The 20,489-nt window shown below is 44.3% G+C and overlaps 1 protein-coding gene across 1 annotated transcript in view; it reads left to right on the top strand.

The window, feature by feature from the left end:
* Positions 1-20,489, top strand: part of LCT (lactase) — a 70,914-nt gene that overhangs the window by 25,485 nt on the left and 24,940 nt on the right. Inside the window, exons 6-8 of the mRNA XM_083153834.1 lie at positions 14,073-14,739; positions 16,493-17,138; positions 18,061-19,617. Coding sequence (XP_083009960.1) covers positions 14,073-14,739; positions 16,493-17,138; positions 18,061-19,617 — 2,870 coding nt within the window. The remainder of the gene's footprint in view (positions 1-14,072; positions 14,740-16,492; positions 17,139-18,060; positions 19,618-20,489) is intronic.

The raw sequence follows: 20,489 nt of genomic DNA, 5'->3' as shown, positions 1-20,489 counted from the left end.
CAACCCCCACTCCCGCGATTCACGGCACACACACACCCCCCGCGATTCTCGCCACCCCACCCCGTGACCCCCCTCCCGTGATTCACGGCACACCCCCCGTGACCCCCCTACCATGATTCGCCGCAACCCCCGCCCCCGTAACCCCCCTCCCGCGATTTGCGGCAACCCACCCCGCGACCCCCCTCCCGCGATTCTCTGCAATCCCTCCCCTCCCGCGATTCGCAGCATCCACCCCCCCACAACCCCCCCTCCCGCGATTCGCGGACACCTAAGTTGCAATACAGGGCATCTTTCATACAGTTCTAACCATATTTCTCATATACAAACGTTCACAAATTATGGGGGCGCAGCCCCTTACGACGGTGTGAAGAGCGCCCGTAGGGCGCGATGAATCACCTAGTATGTATATATTCATCAGGAAATAATGCATAAGACTATATAATACACTGAGTGACCTATATTAACTAAAGATAGTTTAATGGTTCAATTTCTACTCTTTTATTTATAATTGTTTGTGTTGTCTAAATGAGGATGTTGTCGTTTTTTTACCTGATAAACAGAGGGGTTTTCCCCCATCTCCTTAGTCTTCTATCTCTTCAGTAAAGTTCCCATTGTGCATATTCTCTTCTCAGTCATTATTTTATCTTCTTCAGTAAAGTGATGTTATGCTCATGTAATAATACAGTTACTCAGATAAGCCCTGGTTATCAATAATTATCTCCAATAACTGCAGTCCCGTTGGGGTCCTGTAGACAAAGTACTAATAGATGTTGCTGTTCCACAAGGGTTTTAGCTATCCATTTTATAATCCAGAACCAAGTTAATAGGTCTACTACAGTGCAGTATTGTGTTGTTTATCTTCCTATATTGTAATGTTAAGATAGTAATTATCTTTAGTTCACCTCAAGGTGCGTACACAGTAGACAATATAGTACATTAAACCATATGTACGATAACGACCATCGTTAATGATATTCTTGCACATATCATCTAGTTTGTACACGCTATATGAGTTATTCTGATTCACTCAGAAAGGCACAATCCCTCTGTAATGGACAAAACCATATGCACTGCAGGTGGGGCTGATGTAACATGCAGGTGGGGCTGATGTAACATGCAGGTGGGGCTTATGCAATCCCCTGGGGCACACAGAGCAGTGAATAAATTACATGAAGAAATCGCATTGCATCGCACAGCACTAAAATGGCCCATGTGATGCAATGCAATGCGATTTCCCTACGTTTGTGTACGTAGAAAATCTGGGCGCTGTGTTAGGAAACAAGTACCGTTATATGTAATGATTAGAGCATTACATTATGATGCCCCAAAGCAGCAGGGCCACACCAACCCAGAGGCCCTGCTACCTGAACCATATCTGCCTAGATCTTTTTCTCCTCTCTACGAGGATGGAGCGATTTGTGTTATTTAAGCCCTGCCCCCTCCTCGAAGACCCACAAATGCCGGGAGGCTTGCCCACACATCCGGGGGGCCAAGGAGGGGAAGCCCATTTTTGGGAGGGTAGGCAAGTATGCCCTAAACTCATCTCTAAAACTGACAAATTGTATACATTTATTTAGAACTTACCATTCCTAGTGCCTTTTCCAATATTCAGTCTGCAAATGCCATGCAATAATGCTAAAAACACCTATGGACAGGATGTAAACTTGTATAGTAAACATTGCAAACACTGGCCCTCAATCAGCACGGATCGCTAAAGAGCGATTATCGAATGATTGTGCATGCACGGGGACAATTAGCTAAAAAATATCCATACGCATAGAAGATAGCCGTAGTTTGATTGACAGGAAGCTGGCGTCCGGGGTGGAAAAATGATGTTTCCTGGGTGTGTTTGTGAAAACTCAGACGTGCCCAAGGGTTTTTCAGGTTGGTCTCTGACGTCAGCGATGACCACATCCAGCCTGATTCTGGAGCAGATTAGTGGAAGCTGTAGACTGCTGCTGATGGAAATTTTATCAAATGGATCTACAAATACATCGATAATTGCAATGCTTTCGCTACGAAAGTCATATGAAGAATTATGTGTACAGTTTGTTACATTTATAAGGTGCGGACACATTTTTATTATTAGCATTATTTATTTCCTGCATACTCATACGTCTCCAATTTGCAATGGATGTTGATAGAACTAGGGCCTGTTAATGGCGATTTGATTATGACCAGAGAGACAATGAGTGAAAAGCGCAGGTTACGTAATGTGTCCGTAACCTGCTTACCCTTTATGCCTAACTACGTGCGAACAAAACGTAGCGCAGCGTAGCGTACCTTTTACTTAGTATTTTGCACCTAGAAACAATACCTTAATACGAGATCCTTTCGCAGTACTTTGTCTCTATTCTGCGAATATACCTTAAAGGACAGCGTCCGTAATATACCTTATCGCTATTATGCGAATAAACAGACACGACCACTGAATAGAAATAAGGAGATTAGAACTCCGTAAAAAGGTTTGTATTTAAGTCCCTAATGGACAAAAGGGGGTTACAGAAATAAGAATAAACAAGTATAACAAGTAATACAATATACTAACAATGAATACTAGACAGACTCTGCTAAGGGGAAAGAATACAGATACAAGACACAACCAGCCAACAATACTTTAAGAATAAATACCGTGAAATGCAACCGTTACCCGTGGTCATCAAGTATACGAAGCACAGTCCGGTCAGAGCTCACTATCGTTCAGGAATGAACTATAGTCCGGTAGGAAGGTCAAGGGAAGGTAGATGTGCCGAAGTGACCGAGCTTGCTCCGGGTCGCCTATCTTATAGGGTCAGAAAGGGGAGGTCAAAGGCCATTCTCATTGGTCAGAGATCATATGTCCGGTCCACTGTGATTGAAAGTTAGACGCTGTACCTGGTCTGACCAGGTGCAGGGGAGTGAACTTTAAGAGTCTTTTGTTTGGTGGTATCGGCGTCAGCAAGGATAAGAACCGGTTTTATCTAGTTTCCTTTGTTAACTACTTTCAACAGAAACTGTCTCTGAGATATGGATTATGTCCATAACTATCGGGCAGTGTACATTGCGAAATATTCGCAATGACCGGAATACTTTGCATAATGAGCTGAACGGAACGGTACTAAACACGATACAGACAGGTGTGTGCAGGGCTAACTAAGCTATGTGTGGCGTTCTAAACCTTTTAACTATATTTCATTTCGTGTAAGTGTGTTATTATGAATTTATGTGTGATAGTATGTCTACTCTTCTGGTCCACATTGTCACACATACTCGGGTATGGAAACTTTATTTGCGCAACTCTGCGAACCAAAATGGCGGCCATACTATCACAAAATGGCGTGTGTGTACCTAGACTTCCACAGTCCACCCTTTAACAGTAATTATAAAACTGTTACAATACAAAACATTTCACACGACAATACAGAAATTCATAATCCTAACAGAGAAATTGGGATACGTGAATTAAACATATAAGGGGAGTAAACCATCTGCTCTCGGCCGATCCAGGATCATGGATAAACGATGGGCCGCATTTATCGAACAACCTACTCAGGGTCACGAAGGATAATGTACAATTTTGGGATAAAAATAAAAACAGGGGTGGTTACAACATATACACGTTCACAAATATGGTTTCTTTAAAGGGAGGTGGTTTCGATTTTAGGGTCATATACCAAACCCTGGTCTTCCTCTGTATCTCTCGTTCTTACACTCATGATTTCGGTACGTTTTGTCTTTCCCCGGGTCACCACCTTTAAACATTTGAACAATAGCACAAAGACTATGATGGCACCACCGATGCAGAGAAGGAGTTTTCCTATGCTAGCTATGATCCCCTGCGCCCATTCTCCTAAACCAGAGAACCAGTGCATTGGATTCAACCAGGAGGTCCATTCGCTAACTTTGTTACCTATTTCTGCCAGGCTGATATTATGTTCCCTTCTAAATTCCCATTTAAGCTTAAGAATCTCATCCATCCGGTGATCGATGATTTCTTCTGGGTCTTCAGTATTGTTGGTGATATATGTACAACATTTCACCCCAAACTGTGTAGAAAGGGTGACACAATATCCTCCTGTCATAGCTGTCAGATAGTTCAACACCATCCGATGTTGGACTAGCTCTCTTTTATACGCTTGCAACTCCTTCCCAGTGTACCTAAAGGTGTCATCATAAATCTCAGTGATGTTATCTACCAAGCTTGCTAATGCTTGTATATATTTAAAATTGATGACTCCTCTGGCGGTATGGGTGATATCTAAAGCAATTAGGAGTTGGATACCGAACGACTCGTGTATCATTTCAGAAGCTAGGGGTTCTTTTCTTATTGTTAAATCCCTTTTATGGATTTGGTCATAATGGGTATGAGTGTAAGGAGGAGAAATACCTCTGTGTATGTTCATCATCTCATCGTGTGTGAGGGTCATCACTTCTGGTAACACTCTGCCTAGATAACAAATACCAACGTAGTTCATGGAGAGCCATTTGTACGCCCTCCTACCACAAATATAATAAACATCGTCAGGGAGAAAATAAGGGACAGAGTATTTCATGATCTTGTCACACATTATCCATAAGAACATCCCTGTCCCCTGTTCCCTGACCTGTTCCTCACAGATTTCTGGCTGTAGGGTTACATTACAGTAGCCGGATGATACTCTGCCGGCCATCATTTTACTTCTCTTCACCGTGTAGACATATTTATAGTGTCTCCCACTGGTTCGGATTTTTAACAACAATTCTTTATCAATAGGCTCTCCATCTGGACGCTGGGAGTAAGTTATTGTCTGGTTATGCCATGTCACTTCCCAAGTACCAATCGCTCTGGAACTCGAGAAGTTCATACATACCAGGGATTTATCCACTTGGTATGGGTGTAATCTAAGACTAGGGGACCTGGTATACAGGTATCTCTTATCCAATGGCCTCCCCTTATTTAATACGCTTATCTCTGTAATATTAAGCGGGTATGGGACTAGGCCTACACTACTCCTTTTATGTAACACTTGTGAACACACCCAGCATTCTGTTTGGTTTAAGACCTTACCCACTAGTGAGTGGTAATCACTCAAAGGATGTCGGCCTGTAGTTGCCTTACTTGTCGACTGACATCGCTGGATGCATTCTTCTTCCATTTTAGGTTGACAATATCTACAGACACAGTACTCACCAGACAATAACTCATCACATAGCCCTTGAACTACGTTTCCCTCATACCTTTTACCTTCTCCTGTCATGGGCAAAGTGTCAAGCTGGTTTAGGGATTCTACCTCACCCATATCTGGGTCCATTATTACACTGTCAGAACTCCGCTCCGATTGCTCTAGAATGTGGCAGCCACCGAGTATTTTAGGATGAAGAGAAGAACACAGAAAGAAAACAAAGACATATATGCATAACTGTGAACCTTTTGCTTGGAGTCCTTCCATCATCTCTACCAGGGGACTTTTATTTTGCTCTGCTCTTAGACCTTTGTTCGCTCAGGTTGCTCGACCTTGGCTGCTTCTCAGTGTTCCCGAAACAATGCTTCTAGCGACACTTCTTCTCTCTCGCTCTCTGTACACTGGGATTCTGGGTTACTGGCTTTCTTGCAGTGGGACGAATGTATCCAAGTCTCTCTCTCTGCGACTTTAATCGATGTAGTGCTGGTCAACAAAACTTGGTACGGTCCTTCCCAACGGTCTATCAAACAACCTGAGCGTAAAAAATTTCGGATCATAACAAAGTCTCCTGGTTTAAGATTATGACAATTCTCGGTAGGCATATCAGGGTTCAGTAAATTCAGCTGCTTTTGTTGCTCCCTTAGCTGTTTGTTTAGCTTTAGGATATACTGTACAGTTAGCTCATTATTACATTTTAGATCATCCTGTGGGTCTATCATGATGTGTGGCTGCCGACCAAACAATATCTCGAAGGGGGACAGGTTGAGCGGAGTCCTGGAAATGGTCCTAATGCTATACAACACAATAGGCAGTGCCTCTGGCCATAACAACCCTGTTTCAGCCATAACTTTACCCAATTTGTTCTTAATAGTACCATTCATTCTCTCAACTTTGGCGCTCGCCTGGGGACGATATGGAGTATGAAGTTTACTATTAATCCCCAGGAGTTTACACATGATTTGGAAGACCTCTCCTGTGAAATGAGTGCCTCTGTCACTCTCAATGACCTTTGGGATACCATATCTACAGACAAACTCCTGACATATTTTCTTTGCTGTAAAGGTAGCAGTGTTGGAGGCAGCGGGGAAAGCCTCCACCCAGCTGGAAAACATGTCAACACAAACCAATACATATTTCAAATTTCTACAGGGTGGTAACTGTATGAAGTCGATTTGTATTACCTGGAAAGGGCCTTCTGTAGGAGGGATGTGGGATGGCTCTGTTGGGATGGCTTTTCCAACGTTCTTCCTCAAACAGGTGAGGCATGACATTGCTACTCTACCTGCTTGAGAAGCGAACCCTGGTGCACACCAGTAGGCCTTTACCAGCTTGCACATACCTTCCTTCCCAAGATGTGTCAGCCCATGGGCCGCCTCGGCTAGACTAGGAAGGTATGCTCTGGGGGCCACTGGTTTCCCGTGTCCATCTCTCCAAAGTCCGGTGGACTCTTGGCCACATCCCTTCGACTTCCATACTGCTCTTTCCTGTGGGGAACACAAATTCTGCATGTCTATCAGTTTGGATGTGGATACCATGTTCAGTGTACAAAGGTTGGTGGGATGGGTGAAAATATTTACAGGGCATGCGGCCCTTTTCGCTGCCTCATCAGCGCGGCTGTTACCAAGTGACACCGGGTCTTTCTCTGATGTGTGAGCTTTGCACTTGATAACAGCCACTCTGTCTGGAAGCTGGATAGCTCCCAGAAGTCTCCTAATGTACGTCGCATGCGCCACTGGTGTGCCAGCCGCCGTCATGAAATTTCGGAGGCGCCATAGGGCTCCAAAATCATGGACTACTCCGAAAGCATATCTGGAGTCGGTATATATGTTAACTGATTTCCCTTTGGCCAGTTCACATGCTCTGGTCAGTGCCACCAGTTCCGCTACTTGCGCTGAGTGAGGTGGTCCTAAGGGTTCAGCTTCCACAATACCTTCTCCATCTACTACCGCGTAGCCTGTGCACAGCTCTCCCGTCTCCGTCAGTCTATGACAGCTACCATCTGTGAATAAGGTTATGTCTACCTCACTTAATGGGCTGTCGCTTATGTCAGGACGTGCTGTGAAGGTCTGATTCAGGTAGGTCATGCAATCATGTTTGTCCTCACTCTCACTAAACTCTGCTTTACCATATTCAGCAACATTCCCATCACCCTCCACCCTTTGTGCCTTGGAAGGCACATGAGGAAGGAATGTGGCTGGGTTTAGTGTGTTGCATCTTTTGATGGTAATATTTACTGGGGCCATCAGCGCCAGTTCCCACTTAGTGAACCGTGCTGAGGACACATGACGTGTTTGGGCAGAATTTAGGAGGGCAGAGACAGCATGGGGAGCATGAACAGTTAAATCGTGTCCCAACACTACGTCCTCACTCTTACTTACTAGTTGTGCTATTGCAGCCACACTTCGTAAGCAAGTTGGGAGTGAGCGTGCTACTGTGTCCAGCTGGCCACTGTAGTACGCTATTGGTCGGTTGGCATCACCATGTTTTTGTACAAGCACTCCTGCCGCACACCCACCTGATTCAGTTCCGTACAGTTCAAAGGGTTTCCCATAATCTGGCATTCCCAGTGCTGGGGCCTTGGTTAGGCTCACCTTTAGTTCCTCGAAAGCCAGTTCAGATTCCTCAGTATGAGAGACCCGATCAGGCTTAGTTGAGGAAACCATCTCTTGCAGTGGTAATGCCAGAATAGAGAATCCTGGGATCCAATTGCGACAGTATCCACACATGCCTAGGAACGTACGGATCTGATGCTGGGTCTGTGGCAGTACCATGTTCTGAATCGCTTGGATTCTGTCGTCGGTGAGGTGTCTCAGCCCTTGGGTAAGGCAGTGTCCCAGATACTTAACCCTGGTCTGGCATAATTGCAGCTTATCCTTTGATACTTTATGTCCTGTCTCTGAGAGATGCATCAGTAGCTGTCTAGTGTCATCCACTGATGACTCCAGTGACCCAGAACACAACAACAAGTCATCGACATATTGTATCAGTATCGAACCACTCATGGGTTGAAAGGATTGTAAACAATCATGCAAGGCCTGGGAGAAGATGCTGGGGCTGTCTATGAACCCTTGGGGAAGTCGTGTCCAGGTATACTGTACTCCTCTGTAAGTAAAGGCGAACAGATACTGGCTGTCAGGATGCAAAGGGACGGAGAAGAATGCTGAACACAAATCAATGACTGTGAAATGAGTACAGTGAGGTGGGATTTGCATTAGGATGACAGCTGGGTTTGGCACTACGGGGAATTGGCTCTCAACTACCTTGTTTACCCCTCTTAAATCCTGCACTAGTCTGTAGCCCCTCCCCCCGCTCTTTTTCACAGGAAAGATGGGACTATTGGCCGTGCTGGAAGTTCTAACTAGGATTTCCTGTTGGAGCAATCGTTGGATCACTGGAAATATTCCTAGCTCAACTTCAGGTTTTAAAGGGTACTGCGGTATTTTTGGGGCTATCCTGCCTTCTTTTAAGCGGATTTCTACTGGAGCTACATTTGCCATTAGCCCAGCGTCCTGTCCATCTTTAGTCCAAAGGGAACTCGGTATTTGTGCTGTAATTTCAGCTACCCTAGATGGATTTGATTCTACAACAGTGGAACACAACATTAGCCTCTGAGGACTATCCAGCATATCTTGCACTTCTTGTGTAAGATTTCTAGGAGTGTCCAAAAATACCCCATCGGGGGTGCAATAGATGACACATCCCATTTTACATAGTAAATCTCTACCCAGGAGGTTAGTCGGGGCCGCTGCAGCCAACAGAAAAGAGTGTTTGGTATGCAGAGGCCCGATTGTAACCTCCGCTGGTTTCGTCAGTGGGTAATGTTGTATTTTTCCTGTTACCCCAATTGCTGCTACTGATTGGTTAGTGAAACCCAAGTGAAGAGGAGTGTTGAGAACAGATCTGGCCGCCCCTGTATCAACCAAAAAGGTTTGCCTTACTCCAGCTATATCAACCTTCACCTGAGGTTCCTCTCCAAGGTGTTGTGTTAGTCTAACTGGCTGTAGGATACAGGTATGACCTGTTTCCTATGGTCTGACCTGGGTTGCCCTTAGCACAGTGTCAGCCATCAGATGGGGAGGAGGCATGTTGCGTGACCTGTCTGTCTCCTCCCATTGTCTAGGGGCTGGGTATCTCCGTGTCTCACCTTTGTGAGATTCCCATTCTCGCTTATGTGTCTGATAACTCCTGGGGTTTCCTAACCTACAACGAGCTGCATAGTGACCTTCCCCATTGCAGTTGTAACAGATAATTGGCTTTCTACCTGTGTCCCTGGTGTTTCGTTGTTGGTATGCAGCTTTGTTTGGGGCATTAGTAAGGGCTTGGATGCTAACCATCATCAGTTTCTCAGTTTGCAGTTCCTTGCGCTTTTTAATGTTGCGGTCGTGGTCCACAGCAGATTCCCGTAGGGCATCCACTGTCATTCCACGCCAATTTGGGAAAGAAGTTTGGACTCTGGTTCTCAGGTTTTCGCTAAGCCCTTCCACCAGCACAGAGACAATCAGCTCCCTCAGGTGGGGGTCGTCCTTAGGTTCGGAGACACCAGTGTACTTTGATACCGCCATCAAACCCCGGTTGAAATATTCGCTAGCTACTTCACCATCTTGTTGTTTGATAGTGAATATCTTGCTATATTCCACTGCTGCAGGAAAATACACTCCCAACTGTAAGTTAATCAGGCGTATATTTTCCTGGTTGATCTCATCATTTATGTCCTTGTCCACTTTCAATCCACTATCCTGAATGAATTTCGGGATGTCAATGTGAGTGGGGAGACAGGCCCTCAACAGGATTCTCCAATCCTTGTTGGTGGGCTCATCAGAGTTTCCCAGATCCCTTACAAATTTCCGGCACAGAGCCAGATTTTTCCTAGGATCAGGGAAATCTGTAATGATGGACCGCAGCTCTAACCGTGTCCATGGGTTTAGCATGGTCATCTTTCTGGTAGGTATCACACCTTCTCTGTCTGCCTTACCATAGGGAACCTCCAGTGTGCGTACAGGGTATGTTTGTACCACATCTGCATTACTGGGACCTGCTTGGGAATCGTCTGTGTCTGTGCTGTGTAGTGCATCCTTACCTGAGTCCAATACTACGCTGTTGGCATCAGCCGTCTCCTCCTCCTGTGCTGGGGCCTCAACAGCGGGTTGAGCTTTTCCCTCAATCATGTTAATTGCATGGGAGACGGCCAATGCCAACAGCTGCTCGTTCTCCTCTCGGGTTTCCTTATAAGGGGATAAAACAGGGTACAAGTTAGCAACTGATACGTTCTTACTTATGTCTTTCTTATAAGTCATTAACCCCTTCGGCACATATGGGGGTGGGGGAGCTGATTCTATTGTGGCAGCGGTTGCATTTGCATTTTTATTGTGGCTGATTGCATCAGGTATTGCCAGACTTCTGGTTCCCCATTGTTCCTGTCCTTCCTTCTGCCACAATTTAAGAATATTTATATGTTTCACTCTCTCCTTACGACTGGAGAGTAGACATATTTCATCTTTTACTGCCGATAAGATTTCTGGATCGAAGCTACCAACACTGGGAAATTCTAGCTTGCTGCCTTGTGTCATTTTTCTCCATTTATTTTGGTAAACAACTGCGAGTTCACCGTGCTTCCTGCACATAATAAAAGCAGCCGATCCTCTTGGCCGGCTTGCTTCCTCCCTATCCTGCACGTTATCACAGCGTGACCCGTTATTACCCATAGTTACAGGAATAAACGTTCACAGCTTAATAGATAATCGGTGGGTTATTACTTATCTGAAAGCTCCCCAACCACTCACTTCTCCACACAGCGACACTACAACGCAATCAAGCGAAGAGCCCACAATGCGAGGTAACGTACTCAATCACCAAGTCTTTCAACTAGCAGCGAACTTCTAGCCAACTTGCTTGGTGCGGCACAATTTTTCCAGGGTATAACAAACTTGTTTTCCTATACCCCAAAAAATCGGATTTCTAAAGTAGCTAATCGGAAACAAGTGCGTTCCGATATATCTTCTTGTACCCTCCTAGCGGAATTAATTCCACTGAAGGGGCAGTTCCTATGTGTACGTCGGCACGTACACCCTGTCCTAACTGGACCTGTCCTACACTGGACTACACTGCGCTTGGGTCGTGTCCGTCCCACACCCGTCCGCCTCAGTTATTTTTCACACTGGGCGCTAGTTACACCTCGGTCTTATGCTTATTTTTGAAATATTTCTGTACAGAAAATTTTCCCAGGCCGGTAGCTTTTCACTAGATTCTTATGCAGGTATAAATCCCTTATAATAAACTATAGGAATCTATTAAAATAATGCTTGAGTTGCTTGCTTATGAAAAAAATGAACAAAAAGAAAAAAAAACTTATTTTCTTTTATTAATCACCGCCTCATTCGCAGTATATTACTATACTGTTTAAATAAGGCTAGTGGTTTAATACTGTTCACCTTTTAGTTCCTATGTGTGCTGCATGTGCAGTACCAATGAACAGCCACTCTGTGTACATGCGCTGTTCACAGGCCGCCGATGAACCGGCCACCCACGTGTTCTATAGTATATTTGCAAGGTTGCACTCGGGTTTCGCTATACGCAGTAATTGCGCCTAAATGTGGAATAAATCCCTTAACTCTGTCCGAGAGTTACGTATCAAGATGCGAAATAAATCCCGTACTTAATCCGTAAACCACGTACAAAGATGCGAAACTTTCCCGATGTAGGCACGTGCGCGCGCACCTTGCGTAATACACAATAGACGCTTTACGTTACTGCAAAAGGCCCAGGACTTGTCGCCACGTGGCGTGGTCCCTGTTTTTGCGGTAACTAACAATAAACAATTATAGTTTTGCACAGAGGGGATCCTCTATGTACTATAATAAACACAGATTCCACGTGTGCGAACCTTATCGCACGTGGTACATATACTGTAATAAACAAGCAACCCAAGACACTATACCCCGTTAAACTACTTGTGGCAGGCAGAAGTACAGTTTACTAAACACTTAGGTATGATATACTTTAAAACACGTGGCTTTCACTCATTGTACTCCGGGTTCAGCGCTAGCACTTCCCGAACCCCGCACCGCCGCGGACCTGGCCTATCCAGCAATGGATAATACTTCCACCCTTTTGCTGGTATTGGTCGGGTCGCACGCCTGGTACTGAGTTCTGGAATGTGGAGCGGACGGACGTGCCCCCAATTGTTAATGGCGATTTGATTATGACCAGAGAGACAATGAGTGAAAAGCGCAGGTTACCTAATGTGTCCGTAACCTGCTTACCCTTTATGCCTAACTACGTGCGAACAAAACGTAGCGCAGCGTAGCGTACCTTTTACTTAGTATTTTGCACCTAGAAACAATACCTTAATACGAGATCCTTTCGCAGTACTTTGTCTCTATTCTGCGAATATACCTTAAAGGACAGCGTCCGTAATATACCTTATCGCTATTATGCGAATAAACAGACACGACCACTGAATAGAAATAAGGAGATTAGAACTCCGTAAAAAGGTTTGTATTTAAGTCCCTAATGGACAAAAGGGGGTTACAGAAATAAGAATAAACAAGTATAACAAGTAATACAATATACTAACAATGAATACTAGACAGACTCTGCTAAGGGGAAAGAATACAGATACAAGACACAACCAGCCAACAATACTTTAAGAATAAATACCGTGAAATGCAACCGTTACCCGTGGTCATCAAGTATACGAAGCACAGTCCGGTCAGAGCTCACTATCGTTCAGGAATGAACTATAGTCCGGTAGGAAGGTCAAGGGAAGGTAGATGTGCCGAAGTGACCGAGCTTGCTCCGGGTCGCCTATCTTATAGGGTCAGAAAGGGGAGGTCAAAGGCCATTCTCATTGGTCAGAGATCATATGTCCGGTCCACTGTGATTGGAGGTTAGACGCTGTACCTGGTCTGACCAGGTGCAGGGGAGTGAACTTTAAGAGTCTTTTGTTTGGTGGTATCGGCGTCAGCAAGGATAAGAACCGGTTTTATCTAGTTTCCTTTGTTAACTACTTTCAACAGAAACTGTCTCTGAGATATGGATTATGTCCATAACTATCGGGCAGTGTACATTGCGAAATATTCGCAATGACCGGAATACTTCGCATAATGAGCTGAACGGAACGGTACTAAACACGATACAGACAGGTGTGTGCAGGGCTAACTAAGCTATGTGTGGCGTTCTAAACCTTTTAACTATATTTCATTTCGTGTAAGTGTGTTATTATGAATTTATGTGTGATAGTATGTCTACTCTTCTGGTCCACATTGTCACACATACTCGGGTAAGGAAACTTTATTTGCGCAACTCTGCGAACCAAAATGGCGGCCATACTATCACAAAATGGCGTGTGTGTACCTAGACTTCCACAGGCCCCCCTGATTCAAGTTGGCGAAGTCGCAGCAGGGTCCGAAGTTGCAGGACTGCACATGCGTATTGGCAAAAATGCGGATGTGCAGACCCACAGTGCGTCCGCCTTTGGCAAGTATTACACGCCGAGCCTGCTCGGAGCGGACTGCAGATGTCACAGGACGACAGCCGCCCTCCCCGTCTGCATCCAGGCGCTCACAAATATTATTTATTTGCAAACCTTTGGCGCTATCATTCGATGGTTGCTGATCATCGAATGATTTTTCACAGGTACACTTGCATACAAATGCGGCCGTACGTTTGGCAAAGGGGGGGGGGGGGCGGCCTTTAGCAAGCCCGGCATGCAGTGTTTACCCATTTGCTAAGCAGCAAATTTACGCTGCTTAGTGAACCAATGTGAATGAGGCCCAATTTCTAGCCAGAGAATTGGAATGTTACAACAGTGCAAAGTATTTCAGCAGATAAGTGCGGTGATATTGTAAATCCTACTTGTGTGATGTCTACTGATGTTCTAATATGTAAAAATCATTTGCAGTGAATCACACTCTGTTGTCTCTTATGTTACAGTCATCAGAACCCCACAGGTACATTACGCACAGCATACAGCACTGTTTGGGAGAGGTTTGCCAATCAGACACCTGAAGAAAGAGATTCCTTCTTACAGGACTCGTTCCCTAATGGATTCTTGTGGGGTTCATCCTCTTCAGCCTTCAAGGTAGAAGGAGGCTGGGCTGAGGGAGGAAAAGGAGAATCTATATGGGATGTGTTTGGACAGCATGGCCACACTGATAACAATGCAACTGCAAACGTAGCCTGTGACAGCTACCACAAGATTGACTATGACCTGTATCTGCTGAAAGCATCAAAGTCTAATATCTATCACTTCTCCATCTCGTGGTCTAGGATATTCCCAACAGGGTTCAAATCCAAAATCCCCTCAGCCGGCGTGAAATATTACAATACATTAATTAACAGATTAATGGAAGAAAACATTAAGCCAATGGTGACGTTGCATCACTGGGATTTACCTCAAGCTTTGCAGGAGTTCGGTGGTTGGCAGAATGAGAGCATCGCTGATGCATTTGTGGAATATGCAGATTTCTGCTTCAGCAGTTTTGGAGATCGGGTTAAACATTGGATAACGTTTCATGAGCCATGGGTTGTTAGTTACGCTGGTTATGGCACTGGGCAACATGCTCCTGGGATTAAGGATCCAGGGAATGCCTCATTCAAGGTACATCAAACATAGATTTATTTGACTAGATTTAGTCATTGATTTTAGGATAATTATATTAGACTTTTTGGGATTGTATCACTGTATATAGACAATAACACAGTTCCATAATTAGTCAAACATACAGTATACTGTACATGCAGGTTATCTGAAAGCATTGTCCATTCTAACACATGGATTGTTTACTAAAGTCTTAAGGAGAGTCACATTCAGCTGGAAATGCAGTAAGTAGGGATCTGTTTAATACAATACTCCCACATGCGGTGAACTGTGTATCACACTGGCATATTTATTGGCCAACCCCCCCCCCCTCCTACTTGATCCACTGTCCTAGGATAGCGACAAGACTCATTCCTCATTCCAGGGGTATAACTAGATATTCATACAGTAGCTCCCACAGAAAAAGTTTCTAAGGGCCCCTATCTACTAACTAAATAGTGATAAGTGTATATACCACATATAACTTACACAGCCCCATTCAGCTCTGGGCCCCATAGCAGCTGTACTCCTTAAATCCATGGTAGTTACACCCTTGCCTCTACCTGTTGTTGTTTTTCCTTTAATGGGCTAAGAACTTGGTTCCTAGATTGTGCTTTTGAAACCCTCCCCGAAACAAACCTAATCTTCCAGACTTCTGAACTGCCCATGCACCCATCTCCAGAGACTCCCCCTGATGCTCCTTGGGGAATGTAGACTTGTCTCTCTGTCCAAATTGCCATGAATGAATTTAGACACTTAAAAAAACAATAGTACTTTTCCAGGAGGAAAAACATTCGGCAGAAACCTCTATTGTGCCTGACATTTATCTGTGGTACAACCCATGGATTGCTGGATCATTTATGGTTGTCCATGCCATCTATGTTACCCACTCTGGGCCAAATTGTTCTGCTAACAACAACAACTACAAAAGTATTTAGTAGTGTTGTTTCAATATAGTACATTTGGACAAAGAACCACATTTTTGTTATATTTCTCAACCAGTCTGGGATCAGGCCCGGCAGCATAGGGGGACTACGGTTGAAACAGGCCCTAAGTTTCGAGGGGCCCAAGATTCCCATGGCTGCAAAACAATAAGTGGTAGCCAGTGGCAGTGTATTAAGAGAACAGGAGAGTCTTTGGAAGTGGGTCCATCCATTGCAAATCCCCTGGGTTTACTCCCCTTGGCTGAGCTCTGCATAGTGCATCTCTGAGTACTCGTTCAATGGTTTTATATGATAAATGTGGTACTTTATGCAATGAGTCCATAATTTACTTTTGTATTTGTATCAGTAACCTTTCTGCAGGTGTTGAGTAGGGGGACACAGACACATTATTACTGGGCCCCAAAATGTCTGTTGAGTGATAGAAGCAGCATGTTATCTGCAGAGGAAATATAATCCACAGGTGCCAAGCCTTAACCGGTCATCTTACTTCATTCGCCATCCTCCACTCACTGTTCCTGCATATAGAATTTATTATGTAGTTTAAGTTCTTCTGTTTGAGCCTATTATCTGTCATGAAAATAATGAGGTTTAAGACTTAGGGAAATATAACTGGGCAAGAATAAGTGGTCACCAATTAAAATATTTATCAGTTGATACTGAACGTCACCCTTGCAATACTGAGGAGTGTCTGTGATAATGAAGATTGGAAGCCAATTATTATATTGCCATAAATGTTTATCAGAATCATGTGGTAAGCTGATGAGTCTGCAGATAGAAAGGTGAACAGTTCCAGAATGAATCTTCTACTGTAAACATGTTTTTTTCCACAGGTGTCTCACAACATGGTGAAAGCACATGCTAAGGCCTGGCACGTGTACAATGACCACTATCGTGCACAGCAGCAAGGTCAGGTGGGAATCTCTTTGAATTCGGACTGGGCTGAGCCATATAACCCCACTAATGCCGAGGATGTAAGGGCAGCTGAGCGATATATCCACTTCATGCTGGGCCGTTTTGCCCATCCAATTCTGGTAAATGGGGACTACCCAGAGGTTCTTAAGGCACAAGTGCAGCAGATAAATGACCAGTGCTCTAGTTCAGTGGTTCAGCTGCCCACATTCACTGAGTTAGAGCAGACTAATATCAAGGGCACTGCGGACTTCCTGGGTATCTCACACTATACATCCCGCCTGGTCAATGCCTCGCTAAGCAACACCTGTATAGCTGAGTATGATAATATTGGAGGCTTTTCATCACATGTTGACCCTTCATGGCCGGTCACCTCCTCTCCATGGATCTCTGTGGTCCCATGGGGCCTCAGAAGGATTCTGAATTTTATACAGGAGGCGTATATCAAAGGAAATCTGGCAATATTCATTACAGGAAATGGGATGCCAACACCATATACTGGAGAGGTGTTCAATGACACAGAACGCATAGACTACTTGTCGGCCTACATCAATGAGGCTCTGAAAGGTAATGTATTCAGAACATTTTTAACAGGATAGTGAGATAGAAACGTACCTGGACCTGGACCAGGGAAACGCCCAGTGTTTTTTATGAGCATCCCCATGAAAACGCTGGGTGTTCCTCTGGGGACCCAGGCAGGCTGATACCTACCGGGGGGAGGGGGAGTGGGTAACATCACATGGCGTCAGAGCCCGCCTCCTCTCTGAGGACTCCAAGGGAAATAAAAGTCACTTTAGACTAACTTTTATTTCCAAAGGGGAGAGAGATCTATCCAATGGTTTCTCTCCATTTCGACCACATGAGAGCTCTATCCAATGGTTTCTCTCCATTTCGACCACATGCGAGGGGATGTGTTCACGTACATCCCCTCGCACATTACTGAGGGATTATGGTGGGGGGGCGGACGTTCGGCCAGGCGGTGGACGTCGTTTCAGGGCTCGCTAAACAGTGAACAACCGCTGCTTAGTGAGCCTTGCTGAATCAGGGCCAAGAGTAAGTAGTTATGGATACTATAGAAGAGTTGACTTATATAAAACAATACTTGTTTAGTTTCACGGCGGCAACATGGCCGCGTGCTACTTCCGAGTTCGGCACTCGCCAAACTTTCTAAAATAATCTAAATAAACTCCATGCCAACGTGGATGGTTCATACCACCACTATCCATGTTGGCATGGAGATGACTTTAGATAGTGTGGCGAGCCCGTAGCGTGGGCGAGCACAGCGAACCCCGCAAGGGGACTCAGACGCGCGGCCATGCTGCCGCCGTGAAACTAAACAAGTACCTATAAAACACATATAGTTGCATCAATCTTTACTTCTGGAACAGAAATATGTTACAATGTACGCTCAATTAATCAAATAAATATATTACATTATATTTAGAGTGGAAATATGTTTACAATTAATTGTATATTTATCTCCTTGCAGCTGTCAAAATTGATAATGTGTCTGCAAGTTCATATGTAGTCCGGTCACTACTGGATGGCTTTGAGGGCCCTCAAGGATACAACCAAAGATTTGGTTTACACTATGTGGATTTTCAAAATGCAAATAGACAACGAACCCCTAAAAAATCAGCCTATTTCTTTTCCACAATTGTTGAAAATAATGGTTTCCCAAGTAGACAGATAGTTACATCTGCTGCATCGAGTCCAAGATGGTCACATACTAAGAAATTAACACCGCTATTAGCATCTCATGTTCCCTCTAAGGCAAAGGCTGTATGGGAAAAGTTTTCAGGGCAAACTGCCTTTCAAAGAGACATGTACCATTATTCCACATTTCCAGATGATTTCAAATGGGGGGTCTCAACCTCTGCTTATCAGATTGAAGGTGGAAAGAACGCAGATGGAAAAGGACCAAGTACCTGGGATACGTTCACACATGTTCCTGGAAATATTGTTGGCGATGCCAATGGGGATATAGCATGTGATAGCTATCACCAGTTGGATGCTGACCTGCACATGCTGAAGGGCCTAGGAGTGAATAGTTACCGTTTCTCCATTTCATGGTCTCGAATCTTCCCAACTGGACAAGGCACAGTCAATGATAAGGGTGTGGAGTATTATAATAGACTTATTGATGGCCTACTGGCAAATAATATCGCTCCAATGGTGACTCTTTACCACTTTGACCTTCCACAAGCTCTACAAGATTTGGGTGGATGGGAGACTGACATTGTACTTGATGCATTTCATAACTATGCAGATTTCTGTTTTAAAACATTTGGAGATAGAGTCAAGTTCTGGATGACGTTTAATCAGCCTCATAGTATTGTAGCAGCTGGCTATGGATATGGTGTGTTTCCACCAGAAGTGAAGGATGACCCTGGCGAAGCCCCATACAGAGTTGCTCACAACCTGTTGAAAGTCCATGCCAGGGTCTATCACACCTATCATGAGAAGTATCATGGAATCCAAAGAGGTGTTATTTCACTTAGCCTCAACACAGAATGGGTGGAGCCCAAAGATCACAAGGAACCAAGAGACATAGAAGCTGCTGACCGCTACTTGCAGTTTACGTTAGGGTGGTTTGCACACCCTATCTTCAAAAACGGTGACTACCCAGAGGCCATGAAATGGCAGGTAGCAAATAAAAGTGAGCTACAGGGTCTCAAGACTTCCAGACTTCCAATGTTCACAGATGAAGAAAAGGCCTACATCCAGGGAACAGCTGATGTTTTCTCCATTAACATCTACACTACAAAAATAGTTCAACATAAAACTGTAAGGTTAAGTCCCCCATCTTTCGATACTGATATTGATATTGCAGAAGAAGTTAATACAAACTGGCCATCAACTGCTGTTAGCGTCCAGAGAGCGGTGGCCTGGGGGCTCAGGAGGCTGCTTAACTGGGTGAAAGAAGAGTACGGAGATGTTCCTATATACATCACTGAAAATGGAGTTGCTACAGATAGCAGCGCTGATTTTGATGATACCAACCGAATATTCTATTACAAAACATATATTGACGAAGCTTTGAAAGGTTAGTAGTAATATATAATAGTTGCACAATATTTGTACAGTTTCTATACCTGACATATATTATGGTTGGCATTCTCTTTGTGAACTAGAATTCACTTCTTTTTATATGATTGTTTTAGTTAGAGATATGCTTATTCATTTCTGAACTGAAACATAGGAGTTATGCAGATAACCAGGAATTAGATTCAATTAAACACTTATGTTGGGGGTCATTCAGGAGCCATTGCTCTTCCTACTCATGTTGAAATGATTTGCTGTATGCAATTGCATTTATGAGATAATGGGGGAAATTTACTAAGCCAAATATGTCTAAAAAAATCGTATTTGTACTGCAAAATACGATTTTATTTAGGCGTGTTCGTATTTTCAGGATTTACTGTCCTGAAAATACGTTGATTCGTTTTTCATGGCACATTCGTATTTGTATTTACAAATACAAATGTATACACCATCGATAGAATACGAATAGGAATCACCATTCAAAAGAATGGTGATTCCTAATTTACTAATGTTGAGCCCGTGGGTAGCCCTCCGTCTGTCCATTGGTGCGTCCTGAAGAAATCCATAGGGGTACCTGTGGAAGGAAATTATACTTACAAGTCTCCTTCGGCGTAGATCTGGTCCTCTTCATTCCAAGTAGCATCCAGGGAAGAAGAAAAACAAACAAGCACGCGAACCCCACTGACTATGGCGGAGAAGCCGGAGGATGTTTGTTTACCTCAGATGGCTCCTCCTGTTTGGCCGCTGGGCGGCACCAATGGATGGACGGGGGGCTACCTACGGGCTCAATATAGGTAAATATCTGTATGAGTGGGCTATGTATGTAATAAAGTTTTATTATTCTGGTGTGTGTGTTTGTTTATTTATTATTAT

Source organism: Crinia signifera, chromosome 7 (assembly GCF_055691185.1).
Source record: "Crinia signifera chromosome 7, ASM5569118v1, whole genome shotgun sequence".
Lineage (NCBI taxonomy): Eukaryota > Metazoa > Chordata > Amphibia > Anura > Myobatrachidae > Crinia > Crinia signifera.
Note: the sequence above shows the minus strand (reverse complement) of the source record. Positions and strands in the feature narration are given on the sequence as shown.